Here is a 14,076-nt window from a genome sequence, read left to right as displayed (position 1 = left end):
GAGCTCCGAGTTGTAGCAGAAGTCTGCGGTGTACAGGGTGAAGAGAAGAGGGGCCAGCACCATGCCCTGGGGTGTTCCGGTGCTGCTAATCACAGTGTCAGACGTGATGTCCTTCAGCCTGATGCACTGCGGCCTGTCAGTGAGGTAGCTGGAGATCCAGGTGACCAGGCAGGGGTCCACTCGCATCCTGTTCAGTTTGTCCTGAAGCAATAGGGGCTGGATGGTGTTGAAGGCACTCGAGAAGTCCAAGAAGAGGATCCTCACTCTGCCATTTCCCTTATCCAGATGTGAGTGGGCTCAGTGTAGCAGGTAGAGGATGGCGTCTTCCACACCAACACCTGCCCAGTACGCAAACTGCAGACAGTCCTGGGCGTGTTGCACCTGGGGTCTGAGGAGGCTGAGGAAGAGCCGCTCCAACATCTTCATCAGATGTGAAGTGAGTGCCACCGGTCGGAAGTCGTTCAGCTCGCTGGGCCGATTCTTTTTGGGAACTGGAATGATACATGATGTCTTCCAGAGGGTGGGCACTCTCCCCAGCTGCAGGCTGAGGTTGAAGATGCATTAGAGTGGTTCACCCAGTTCAGCAGCGCAGGTCTTCAGTAGTCGGGGACACACCTTGTCCAGGCCTGCTGCTTTCCTGAGGTGAAGCTTCCTCAGTTGACCTCTGACCTGGTCTGCAGTAATGCATGGAGGAGTCTGTGTTGAGGTGGGGGAGGAGGGGGCTACTGTGATGACTGGGGGGAGGTGTGTTGAGGGAAGAAGGAGAGATGGCTGCAGTGAGGGAGAGGGTGGGAGGGACGTGGGCTGGTTGAACCGATTGAAGAAGTCATTCAACTCATTCGCCCTCTCCACTGTCCCCTCAATGACTCTGGTCTTTGTATTGTGGCCTGTGATGGTTTTCACACCTTCCCAGACCTCCCTCATGCTGTTCTCCTTCAGCTTCTGCTCCACCTTTCTCCTGTAGCTGTCCTTAGCTTCCCTCGCACAGCGTTTTACCTCCTGCTGTGCTGCTTTCATCGCCTCCCTATCCCTGCTCCTGAAGGCGGCCTTCTTCCTGTTGAGGACAGCTTTGACTTCCTGTGTTACCCATGGCTTGTTATTAGGGTAACACCGTACAGTCTTAGCAGGGGAGACCACGTCTGCACAGAAGTTACATATGATATTTTACATTTTGATTTTTAATAAATTGGCATAAATGTCTAAAAACCTGCTTTCACTTTGTCATTATGGGCTATTTTGTGTAGAATTTTGTAACAAAAAAATGAACTCAATCTATTGTAGAATAACTCTGTAACATAATAAAATGTGGAGAAGGTGAAAGGGATGTGCAGACTTTCTGGCTTAACTGTACCAGAGGAAGAGGACGTGCCTATGTGGGGTTATGGCATCTAACTAATACTAGAATTTCTCTTCAGTTAGGAATGTGTTTCATTTCATGTGTTCATGATAAAAAAAACTGTAAAATATGAAGAGCTCCTGATTCCTTCTGCCAGTTCATCAGTATTGCTCATTTTCTGTCTGTCTGGGTATCCGTCATTCTGTTCCACAGCAGTGACATGTGTCGGGATGGACGATGCTCCTGCAGATATGGCAGAGTGTGTGCATTGGGCAGGGGCGATGCCCAATGCAGTGCAGCAGTGCAGGGTGACATGCAAAGATGACTGCATCTTCAGCTCCTGGAGCAAATTCTCACAGTGCCAGGGCTGTGGATACTCACGCACTCGTACTCGTTCACTCATAGGTATCACATGTGTATATATACAAGAGCTTCAGTTAATGTTCACTTCAAACATCAGGATGGGAAAAATTGTGATCTCAAAGTGTGACTTTCTTTCACTGTGGCATGGGTGTTGGTTTGAGCCAGATGGACTGATTTGAGTATTTCAGAAACTACTGATCTCCTGAGGTTTTCACACACAACAGTCTCTAGAGTTTACACAGAATGGTGCAAAAAACAAAAAACATTAAGTGAGTGACAGTTCCATGGGTGGAAACAAACACCTTGTTGATAAGACAGATCAGAGGAAAATGACTAGATTGGTTTGAGCTGCCAGGAAGAATACAGTAACTTATATAATCACTCTTTACAACCATAGTGAGAAGAAAAGTATCTCAGCATGCACAAAACATGAAACCTTGAGGTGGGGTGGCTACAACAGCAGAAGACCACATCAGGTTCCACTCCTGGCAGCCAAGAACAGGAATCAGATGCTGCCATGGGCACAAACTCGCCCAAACAGGGCATTTGAAGATTACAAAACAAACTAGAAGGGCACCAGTAGATTGCATACCTCCACCAAGCCACATATTATCAACATCAAAATCAAATCACCTGAACCTAAAGCTGTACACCAAATTTCATCCAGATCCATTCACTACTTTTTGACTTATACTGGGAACAGTCAAAAAAAATCCTGGATCCACATACATATCTGGATTTGCATCAAAACCTAATCAATTGTTCCTTGGCACATGGTTCACTTTTCCTCCAAATTTCATCAAAATCCGTTCACTACTTTTTAAGTTGCATTGGGAACAGACAAACAAACAAATAAATGAAAAGTCGTGCAGAGCACGATACTTGCAAAAATCACAAAGAAATGGAAGTTATGGCCGATTAGGAGTTTTTACAAGATTTGACCTTGGCGACCTTGACCTTTGACCTTGACCCACCAAAAACTAATGTCTTTGTGTGACCCTAGTGAGTTGTCCTGTGCATTTTGGTGAAGATTGGTCAAGAAATTACGATTCTAGAGCACCAACAAACAAATGGACAAACAGATGGAAGAAGAAGAAACCTTTATTTGTCACATGCACACTTCAGCACAGTGAAATTCATCCTCTGCATTTAACCCATCTGAAGCAGTGAACACACGCACTCAGAGCAGTGGGCAGCCACACTAGAGCGCCTGGAGAGCAGTCAGGGGTCAGGTACCTTGCTCAAGGGCACCTCAGCCCAAGGCCGCCCCACATTAACCTAACTGTTCTTTGGATTGTGGGGGAAACCGGAGCACCCAGAGGAAACCCACGCAGAGAACATGCAAACTCCAGACAGAAAGGCCCTCGCCAGCCTTTAGGTTCGAACCCGGAACCCTCTTGCTGTGAGGCAACCGCGCTAACCACCACACCACCATATCAACATACTTGCGAAAATCTTCGATTTTCGCAAGTAACAAAGGCTAAAACATAACCTGTTCCAACAAAGTTGGTGGAGGTAATCATTCTTTTTTTCCCCAGTCTACAACTTTCCAGTTTTGGTGAGTCTGTGCTCATAATAGCCTGCAAGATTCCTGTTCTTGGCTGACAGGAATGGAACTTGATGTGGTCTTCTGCTGTTGGAGCCCATCCACCTCAAGCTTTGATGTGTTGTGTGTTCTGGGATGCTTTTCTGCTCACCGCAGTTGTAAAGAGTGATTATTTGAGTTACTATAGACTTCCTGTCAGCTCAGACCAGTCTGGCCATTTTCCTCTGACCTCTCTTATCAACAAGGCGTTTGTTTCCACCCACAGAACTGTCACTCCCTCAGTGTTTTTTGTTTTTCGCACCATTCTGTGTAAACTCTAGAGACTGTTGTGTGTGAAAACCCCAGGAGATCAGCAGTTTCTGAAATACTCAAACCAGTCCATCTGGTTCAAACTAACACCCATGTCACAGTTAAAGTCACTTTCCCCTCATTCTCTTTGATGTGAACATTAACCAGAGGTGGACAAAGTACCGAACTTCATTACTTAAGTCAAAGTACAGATCCCACTGGTTAAATGTTACTCTGATACAAGTGAAAGTTGTACAGTCAAATTTTTACTTTAACTTAAGTACTGAAGTACTTGCTTTTAAAAATACTTAAGTATTAAAAGTGCATTTTCTGTCAATGCATTGTTGTATTATTGCCACAACGCTTACAAAACCTAATACCGTTACCAAAGACAGAAATGTGAATTCACAAAATGAGCGCATGCTGTGCCATCATGGTGGTTTAATGTTAAGCTAGCTAGTCAGTGAAACTCCACCTGACATGCTAGCAAACTCTTTTCCAACTCAAAATCATATCTACAGTGGTGCTTGAAAGTTTGTGAACCCTTTAGAATTTTCGATATTTCTGCATAAATATGAGCTAAAACATCATCTGATTTTCACACAAGTCCTAAAAGTAGATAAAGAGAACCCAGTTAAACAAATGAGACAAATATATTATACTTGGTCATTTATTTATTGAGGAAAATGATCCAATATTACATATCTGTGAGTGGCAAAAGTATGTGAACCTTTGCTTTCAGTATCTGGTGTGACCCCCTTGTGCAGCAATAACTGCAACTAAACGTTTCCGGTAACTGTTGATCAGTCCTGCACATCGGCTTGGAGGAATTTTAGCCCATTCCTCTGTACAGAACAGCTTCAATTCTGGGATGTTGGTGGGTTTCTTCACATGAACTGCTCGCTTCAGGTCCTTCCACAACATTTCGATTGGATTAAGGTCAGGACTTTGACTTGGCCATTGCAAAACATGAACTTTATTCTTCTTTAGCCATTCTTTGGTAGAACGACTTGTGTGTTTAGGGTCGTTGTCTTGCTGCATGACCAAATGTCTCTTGAGATTCAGTTCATGGACAGATGTCCTGACGTTTTCCTTTAGAATTCGCTGGTATAATTCAGAATCCATTGTTCCATCAATGATGGCAAGCCGTCCTGGCCCAGATGCAGCAAAACAGGCTCAAACCATGATACTACCACCACCATGTTTCACAGATGGGATAAGGTTCTTATTCTGGAATACAGTGTTTTCCTTTCTCCAAACATAACACTTCTCATTTAAACCAAAAAGTTCTATTTTGGTCTCATCCATCCACAAAACATTTTTCCAATAGCCTTCTGGCTTGTCCATGTGATCTTTAGCAAACTGCAGACGAGCAGCAATGTTCTTTTTGGAGAGCAGTGGCTTTCTCCTTGCAACCCTGCCATGCACACCATTGTTGTTCAGTGTTCTCCTGATGGTGGACCCATAAATATTAACATTAGCCAATGTGAGAGAGGCCTTCAGTTGCTTAGAAGTTACCCTGGGGTCCTTTGTGACCTCGCTGACTATTACACGCCTTGCTCTTGGAGTGATCTTTGTTGGTCGACCACTCCTGGGGAGGGTAACAGTGGTCTTGAATTTCTTCCATTTGTACATAATCTGTCTGACTGTGGATTGGTGGAGTCCAAACTCTTTAGAGATGGTTTTGTAACCTTTTCCAGCCTGATGAGCATCAACAACGCTTTTTCTGAGGTCCTCAGAAACCTCCTTTGTTCGTGCCATGATACACTTCCACAAACATGTATTGTGAAGATCAGACTTTGATCGATCCCTGTTCTTTAAATAAAACAGGGCGCCCACTCACACCTGATTGTCATACCAATTGATTGAAAACACCTGACTCTAATTTCCCCTTCAAATTAACTGCTAATCCGAGAGGTTCACATACTTTTGCCACTCACAGATATGTAATATTGGATCATTTTCCTCAATAAATAAATGACCAAGTATAATATTTTTGTCTCATTTGTTTAACTGGGTTCTCTTTATCTACTTTTAGGACTTGTGTGAAAATCTGATGATGTTTTATCTCATATTTATGCAGAAATATAGAAAATTCTAAAGGGTTCACAAACTTTCAAGCACCACTGTAAAATCTAAATCTAACGCTACTAGAAAAGAAAGATTTCTACATTCTGTTTATTTGGCAAGATGATGCTAAAACATTTCTGAAAGGACTTCAGATAAGTTAACATTATTCATGTTAGCGTAACTCCGTTTTTACATGCTAACTGTGTCCACATTAACTAGCTATGTGTAAACGTTAGCCGTGGACAAGGCGATGGCAACTTGGTGGGCAAATCCATAGAACATCATTTGACTAACCAGACTACATAGCTATTGCAACATTATTGCTAGCTCTAAAAGCACAGACAACTTCATTGAAAGCGTTCTCTTGGAATAAAACATTTATATACCTCAATATGCTTCTGCAGGTTGGACAGCGAGTTTTTGTAGGCTGTGATGTGGTTCGTTTTCAGCAAACAAAGCAAACATTTAAAACAAAACAAATCTTTAATCCTTTCAGAAAACTGAAACATGGGTTCCAGGTAAAGCCATGTGTGCGTGCGTTCCCCAGAAGAACCGCCTTCTTCTATTCTGCCATCAACTGATCGTGTTCAAATAATGCTGCTGAGAAATCATTGAACTTGATTTTATACAGTCTATGGATGGGACGGTACCCTAGTGATTACTGATGGACTGTTTCAGTGTCACCTGCGAAAAAAACAATCACGTTTTAGAAAAGAAAAGAAAAAACATCCACTTTCAAAGCTGCTTCATAGTAACAAGTAACGAGGAGCTTGATAGAAATGTAGTGGAGTGAAAAGTATGATATTTGCCTTTCAAATGTAGTGAAGTTAAAGTCATAAGTTTCCAAAAAAATAATACTCAAGTAAAGTACAGATACTCAAAAAGTGTACTTAAGTACAGCACTCAAGTAAATGCACTTCGTTACTGTCCACTCCTGACAATAACTGACGATCTTGAAAGGTTTATAAGGCTTACAGCAGCTTGTCTTTGTAAAGTTTTGTGTGCAGCAGCTAGCAGTGAGATAGCCCTGCATGTCAGACCTCTAGTCGAATGTCTGAGAATGAAATCACCAGGTTGTTACAGATGGGTCTTTTTTGTTTTTCATTGGAGCATCATTTTCGTCACCCAAAAAAAGATGGTCTCTTCATATTAGAGAAGGCTGAGTCATGAAAACATCACTCTTACAACACCACCCGTGTCCCATGTTCTCATCCAGGCCGCAGTAAGAAATGGTGGCGCTGCCAGCAGGAGTCGCTTGTGGAGAGAGAAGCATGTCCCTGCTCTAAGTATCATATACAAATCCATGGACCATGGTCTCCATGCCTGCTCCCTGAGCGCCACCAACCTGTTGGCTATCCATTTACCAAGAGGGGCTCCCATCTGGTTCAGAGGATCACCCAAGCCTGGCGTATGCATGGAGAGGGCAAGGAGTGTGGGCAAGGGTGGCGCTACAGAGCCCTGGCATGTCTGGACCATCACGAGCATCTGGTTAATCCTGCTCTTTGCAACACCACCGGTGAGGCCATATACCCACTCATGTACCTGGTATACAGTAAGATACAGTGTCTTGCAAAAGTATTCATCCCCCTTGGTGTTCGTTCTGCTTTGTCGCATTACAATCTGGAATTAAAATGGATTGTTGGGGGTTTGCACCATTTGATTTACACAACATGCCTACCAATTTAAAGGTGCAAGTTTTTTTTTTTTTTTTTATTGTGAGACAAACAATAATTAAGATGAAAAAACAGAAATCTGGAGTGTGCATAAGTATTCACCCCTTTTCATATGAAACCCCTAAATAAGAGCTGCTCCAACCAATTCACTTCTTAAGTCACATAATTACTGTAGTTGATTAAGATCCACCTGTGTGCAATCAAAGTGTCACATGATCTGTCACATGATGTCTGTATAAATCAACCTGTTCTGGAAGGACCCTGACTCTGCAACACTACTAAGCAAGCAACATGAAAACCAAGGAGCCTCCAAACAGGTCAGAGACAAAGTTGTGGAGAAGTATAGATCAGGCCTGGGTTATAAAAAAAAATATCCCAAACTTTGAATATCCCATGGAGCACCATTAAATTAATTATAGCAAAATGGAAAGAATGTGTCACCACTACAAACCTGACAAGAGAAGGCCCCGCCCACCAAAACTCACAGACTGGGCAAGGAGGGCATTAATCAGAGATGCAACAAAGACACCAAAGATAACACTGAAGGAGCTGCAAAGATCCATAGCGGAGATGGGAGTGGGGCTTTATGGAAGAGTGACCAGGAAAAAAGCCATTACTTAACGAAAAAAAAGTAAGAAAACACATTTGGAGTTTGCCCAACAGCATGTGGCAGACTCCCCAAACACATGGAAGAAGATTCTCTGGTCAAATGAAACTAAAACTGAACTTTTTGCCCATCATGGGAAATGCCAGGTGAGGCGCAAACCCAACACCCTGAGAACACCATTCCTACAGTGAAGCATGGTGGTGGCAGCATCATGCTGTGGGGATGTTTTTCATCTGCAGGGACAGGAAAGCTGGTCAGGACTGAAGGAAAGATGGATGGCTCTAAATACAGGGCAATTCTGGAGGAAAACCTGTTTGAGTCTGCCAGAGGTTTGAGACTGGGATAAAGGTTCATGGTCTAGCAGGACAATGACCCTAAACATACTGCTAAAGCTACCAGTACACTGGAGTGGTTTAAAGGGAAACATTTAAATGTGTTGGAATGGCCTAATCAAAGCCCAGACCTCAATCCAATTAAGAATCTGTGGCATAATTTGAAGATTGCTGTACACCAATGCAACCCATCTAACTTGGAGTTGGAACAGTTTTGCCTTGAGGAATGGGCAACAATCCCAGTGGCTAGATGTGCTAAGCTAATAGAGACATACCCCAAGAGACTCGTGGCTGTAATTGTAGCAAAAGGTGGCTCTACAAAGTATTGACTGGGGGGTGAATACCTATGCACACTCCAGATTTCTGTTTTTTCATCTTAATTACTGTTGTGTGTCACAATAAAAAAAAAAAAAAAAAATTGCACCTTTAAAGCTGTAGGCATGTTGTGTAAATCAAATGGTGCTAACCCTCCAAAAATCCATTTTAATTCCAGCTTGTAATGCAACAAAACAGGACAAACACCAAGGGGGATGAATACTTTTGCAAGACATGGTATGTCCACTATTGTCCACTACTGGAAAAAAAAAGTTTTATTGTAGTATTTCGAGCAAAAAAAGGTTTACTTTGTTAATACTTACACAGAAATGCTGAATATATTATTTTTCAGCTGTATGATGCACCCAAACTGACCTATACCTGATGTACTCTGTATACACTGTATCAGCTTTAATTTCCACAGCTTCCAAACAAACAGCACTAATTTGCATGTCTGATAAATTGCATATGAGGATCGTAGGCAGGTCATTATGCAAAGAATAATTGCCGAAGTGACTGTCATGCCAAATGCACTGGAAAAAAAACTGCAATTGTTCAAAAGACAGTATGAAGTGTCCTGTTCATAAGATGTGGGTGAATGAGAACCTTTTAACAGGCTCTTTGAATGCTGCTGGTGTCAGAAGAGAAGCAAAGGTTTAAAGGCGCTAACTGCAAAGTCATCTGAAATTTTCAAATCTTTTTATTGTCCATGGCATTTTCCGATATTTCATAAGAACAATATCATGTGGACGAGACGTGATCATTTTGATGTGCTGAGGGTCGTTTTTCCCCATTTTGGGACCGTTTTCCTACCTCTTGAGTTAACACTCTGAGGTCCTGGGCCTGTCAGACACTCTGTGGCAGTCTGAAAAACCTTGACATTTTTAAATACTTCATTTAACTAAAAACATCCATGCAAAAGTGACACACATGGTTATATTCTGGACACCCTCAGCAATAATAATATGAGAGTAAAGTGAATGTAATGAAATTTGTTTTTATTTAAATTAAGTGCAAACACAACGTTACAAAAAACTATTTTCAGTCTTCAAACCTTGTAAAAAAAACACACTATAAATATATCTGCACAAGACTTTTGAAGACCTTGTAAACATAGGTGTTGGCTACATAAAAGTAAGAACGGCATTCAGAAATGTTCTGTAGTTTCAATACTAATTGTAGAAACTTTAGACTACGTTTGTTTTCTCCAAAGTCAGTTGCCCTTTCAAATGAATATTGATGAGGTAGGTGTAATTCACCTGTAATCCCCCCTGTCACTGTCAATGGTCCATTTGTCAAAGACCCTGGCCCTGGCCCCTGTACCTCCCTGCCCCCACACCTCTCTGCTTGGAAAGTTACTGCGAAGAAAAGAAGCCCTAAAAGCCAAAGCTACATTTCACAATCTTATGCATAAACTTATGCACGGACTATAATAAATCTAAAGTTAGCAATGAAGATAAACTATGACTATGCAGGGCATGTTGACTTAGGTAACTAATTACTGTAAATCAGTAAATCAGTGAAACATAGTTTGGCAACAGAAAAATGTTTTCAAAACTTGATGAAAATAACACAGCACGTTTCAATCAACTAGTTCTTTCTATTCAAAGAGCACCTCCTATCCTAACAACCCACTAACCATCTAACATGCACTCTCTTCTTCTTACTCTATGATTTCCTATGTTTTACTGTAGCTTGATTGTTTTTCTCAATTGTAAGTCGCTTTGGATAAAAGCGTCTGCTAAATGTAATGTAATGTAGTTCTCCCGAAAAAGCATGACAACAACCGCTAGTGAGACATCTTCCTTGCATTGGCCATTCCTCAAAGTTTCTTAGTTGGTATGGAAACAAGTGAACATGTGCACTTGTTTATACCGGTGAAATGGGGCGTGTTCTCGCCTCCCCTTGCTATACAATGAGCGAATGGCGACACTGATGTTCCATGCACTTAACATGTGAATAGCTGAAGGGTGTGTCGTTAAGAGGCTGCTGCTGGCTGAAGTACTGAAATTCGTAAGAGTTGTTTTTATTCTCTTTACAAAGTGCTAAAGATAAAGTTTGTTTTATATATATATATATATATATATATATATATATATATATATATATATATATATATATTTGAAAACTAAAAGATTCAAGGTTTCTAGTGGTGTTACTTGAGTGTTTCTAGCACAAAAACTCGTGGAGCTTTAGATGTGTGTTTACTAACAGTCCTAAAAGTCCCCTGTGGGGGGGTCGGCGACCTAAGAGACAGTATGGCCCTATGGAAATAGTCGAATGCGAGGAGCTTTAACTAATTAGCATAACTATGGAACTGTGTCACACCAAGATAGCAATGCACTGAAAATATCGTGACTTTGCATCAACCTCGGAGAGTTTTGAGTCACAGGGATGTAATTTGTAGTTGACATTTGTGAATAGGTCCATGAAACAAAAGACGAATATAACTTTTCCCTGTTACTGCTTTTGTGATATCGTTTCTTTCTGTGTAAGATAAAAACATTAGGTGTCCAACTCCATACTCGCTACTGTGGAGTCAAGCCCATGCATTCTAAGGCTAAGATAGCTAAGCGCGAGTTAGAATGATTTAGTTATCTGTCCAGAAAAATGATGTCATCTAACCTTGCTCTGTCTTGCAGTTGCACTCACTAGGCAGGTTTTCCTTTTCTTTTCCGCTGGCTTTTAGCTGACAGGAGAGCCAAGTCCGCCATGTTTGCCCACACTGACTTGTTTTGGTTAAAAGTAGGTCAAACGCCCCACAGTGGTCACATGATATTGTTGCTCACTTGCTTCGGCACTCTCCGGAATCGTAAAATCCGGGACGCTTTTTATTTCAGCAAAACGTTTACACACAGGATACACAGTGTGTGCAGCAGCGAAACATCTCGAAACTCCAACAGCAATAAACAGAGAACATTTTGCCCAAAATTCAGCTTTGCAGTCAGAATCCTTAAATATGAAACATTCCAGCAATAACGGTGTCATAATGACAAGAACAAGAGTCTGGCAAAACTCTATTGAGTACTTTTGTTAGTTAGGTAGGTAAGTAGGTAGTGTCATTTAAATGGTGCAATCAGTATGACACAGTATTAATTGTTGTTGCCTTGAAATAATGCTTGACATGTTTTTCAACCTAATCTTTGTCTAATGCTTTCGTAACATCTGCGTGATTCCTATGGATAAGAATTCTGATCTGTTTTCTCAGTACTGAGAAAAGAAGGGAAAACCCATTTAATCATAACTTGCATATAATGGAAGCCTAGAGGTACTGGATGCAACAGTCAATAAATATTTATATGAAACACTTTTTTTAAGAAAATTTAAGCTCTACAAGGTAATTTAAAGGTCATAGGCAAGGTCGGAGGTGGAACGTAGAATATCAACTTTATTTTCTAGAAGAACGACCCAAAAAGCGAATTCAATCTTCCTGGTGTCTAATTTGCACCCTAAAATTGAATAAAACAGTTAAAATATACTGGTTTGTGCAAGTTCCAAAGGTTTGTTTACATCTCACTTATGTGCACTTTTACCGGCAGGGGACCATCGTCGTGACATCATTCAAGGCAAACAGACTGGGAGCAGTTCTGTGTTTACTTGCGAACCGCGCACACGTGTACGGACTTTGGTCGTGAGAGGTTGTGTAAAATGTCTGAAAGCGATAGCGATTTTGAAGTAGGAACTTTCCAAATTGAATATTGAGAGATGAAACCATAGTATATGTATGGACCTATGGCCATTGTGAAGCAATCAGTGAATGTGGCTCACTGGTTTGACCATGCGGCCTCGGAATCGGACAGCGACTCGGCCGACTCTGATCGCGGTGACCCCGGACCTCAACAAGACTCGCGCCCAAACGATTTATCCTGGTAGTTATGATAAATTCTTACTTTCGTCGTAATACTAAATAAGAGCCCTTTTGAAGAATAATTAAACCACACAGGCACACACATAATCCATATAATTTTACGTGGATTAGTTTATATTGCTAATATAATATATTGCTAATAGTAATACAAGCATTATACTATTTATAGCTGACTCTAAGCGAGGAAATATCCCTTTGTCTTATTTCCACAATGATTGTACAACCCCAATTCCAAAAAAGTTGGGACAAAGTACAAATTGTAAATAAAAACGGAATGCAATAATTTACAAATCTCAAAAACTGATATTGTATTCACAATAGAACATAGACAAAATATCAAATGTCGAAAGTGAGACATTTTGAAATTTCATGCCAAATATTGGCTCATTTGAAATTTCATGACAGCAACATATCTAAAAAAAAGTTGGGATGGGGCAATAAGAGGCTGGAAAAGTTAAAGGTACAAAAAAGGAACAGCTGGAGGACCAAACTGCAACTCATTAGGTCAATTGGCAATAGGTCATTAACATGACTGGGTATAAAAAGAGCATCTTGGAGTGGCAGCGGCTCTCAGAAGTAAAGATGGGAAGAGGATCACCAATCCCCCTAATTCTGCGCCGACAAATAGTGGAGCAATATCAGAAAGGAGTTCGACAGTGTAAAATTGCAAAGAGTTTGAACATATCATCATCTACAGTGCATAATATCATCAAAAGATTCAGAGAATCTGGAAGAATCTCTGTGCGTAAGGGTCAAGGCCGGAAAACCATACTGGGTGCCCATGATCTTCGGGCCCTTAGACGGCACTGCATCACATACAGGCATGCTTCTGTATTGGAAATCACAAAATGGGCTCAGGAATATTTCCAGAGAACATTATCTGTGAACACAATTCACCGTGCCATCCGCCGTTGTCAGCTAAAACTCTATAGTTCAAAGAAGAAGCCGTATCTAAACATGATCCAGAAATGCAGATATCTTCTTTGGGCCAAGGCTCATTTAAAATGGACTGTGGCAAAGTGGAAAACTGTTCTGTGGTCAGACGAATCAAAATGTGAAGTTCTTTATGGAAATCAGGGACGCCGTGTCATTCGGACTAAAGAGGAGAAGGGCGACCCAAGTTGTTATCAGCGCTCAGTTCAGAAGCCTGCATCTCTGATGGTATGGGGTTGCATTAGTGTGTGTGGCATGGGCAGCTTACACATCTGGAAAGACACCATCAATGCTGAAAGGTATATCCAGGTTCTAGAGCAACATGCTCCCATCCAGACGACGTCTCTTTCAGGGAAGACCTTGCATTTTCCAACATGACAATGCCAAACCACATACTGCATCAATTACAGCATCATGGCTGCGTAGAAGAAGGGTCCGGGTACTGAACTGGCCAGCCTGCAGTCCAGATCTTTCACCCATAGAAAACATTTGGCGCATCATAAAATGGAAGATATGACAAAAAAGACCTAAGACAGTTGAGCAACTAGAATCCTACATTAGACAAGAATGGGTTAACATTCCTATCCCTAAACTTGAGCAAATTGTCTCCTCAGTCCCCAGACATTTACAGACTGTTGTAAAGAGAAAAGGGGATGTCTCACAGTGGTAAACATGGCCTTGTCCCAACTTTTTTGAGATGTGTTGTTGTCATGAAATTTAAAATCACCTAATTTTTCTCTTTAAA

At 41.5% G+C, this 14,076-nt stretch overlaps 1 protein-coding gene and 1 long non-coding RNA gene across 2 annotated transcripts in view; one reads left to right on the top strand and one right to left on the bottom strand.

Moving 5' to 3' along the window:
* Positions 1-14,076, bottom strand: part of LOC132899681 (uncharacterized) — a 181,775-nt gene that overhangs the window by 31,591 nt on the left and 136,108 nt on the right. The window lies entirely within an intron of this gene.
* The window catches only part of thsd7bb (thrombospondin, type I, domain containing 7Bb), a 279,114-nt gene that overhangs the window by 207,470 nt on the left and 57,568 nt on the right, over positions 1-14,076 (top strand). The window contains exons 13-14 of the mRNA XM_060941740.1: positions 1,550-1,741; positions 6,820-7,119. Of these exons, the coding sequence (XP_060797723.1) occupies positions 1,550-1,741; positions 6,820-7,119 (492 nt within the window). The remainder of the gene's footprint in view (positions 1-1,549; positions 1,742-6,819; positions 7,120-14,076) is intronic.

The sequence above is a fragment of the Neoarius graeffei genome, chromosome 15 (assembly GCF_027579695.1).
Source record: "Neoarius graeffei isolate fNeoGra1 chromosome 15, fNeoGra1.pri, whole genome shotgun sequence".
NCBI classification, from domain to species: domain Eukaryota; kingdom Metazoa; phylum Chordata; class Actinopteri; order Siluriformes; family Ariidae; genus Neoarius; species Neoarius graeffei.
This window is presented reverse-complemented; position numbering and strand designations above follow the sequence as displayed.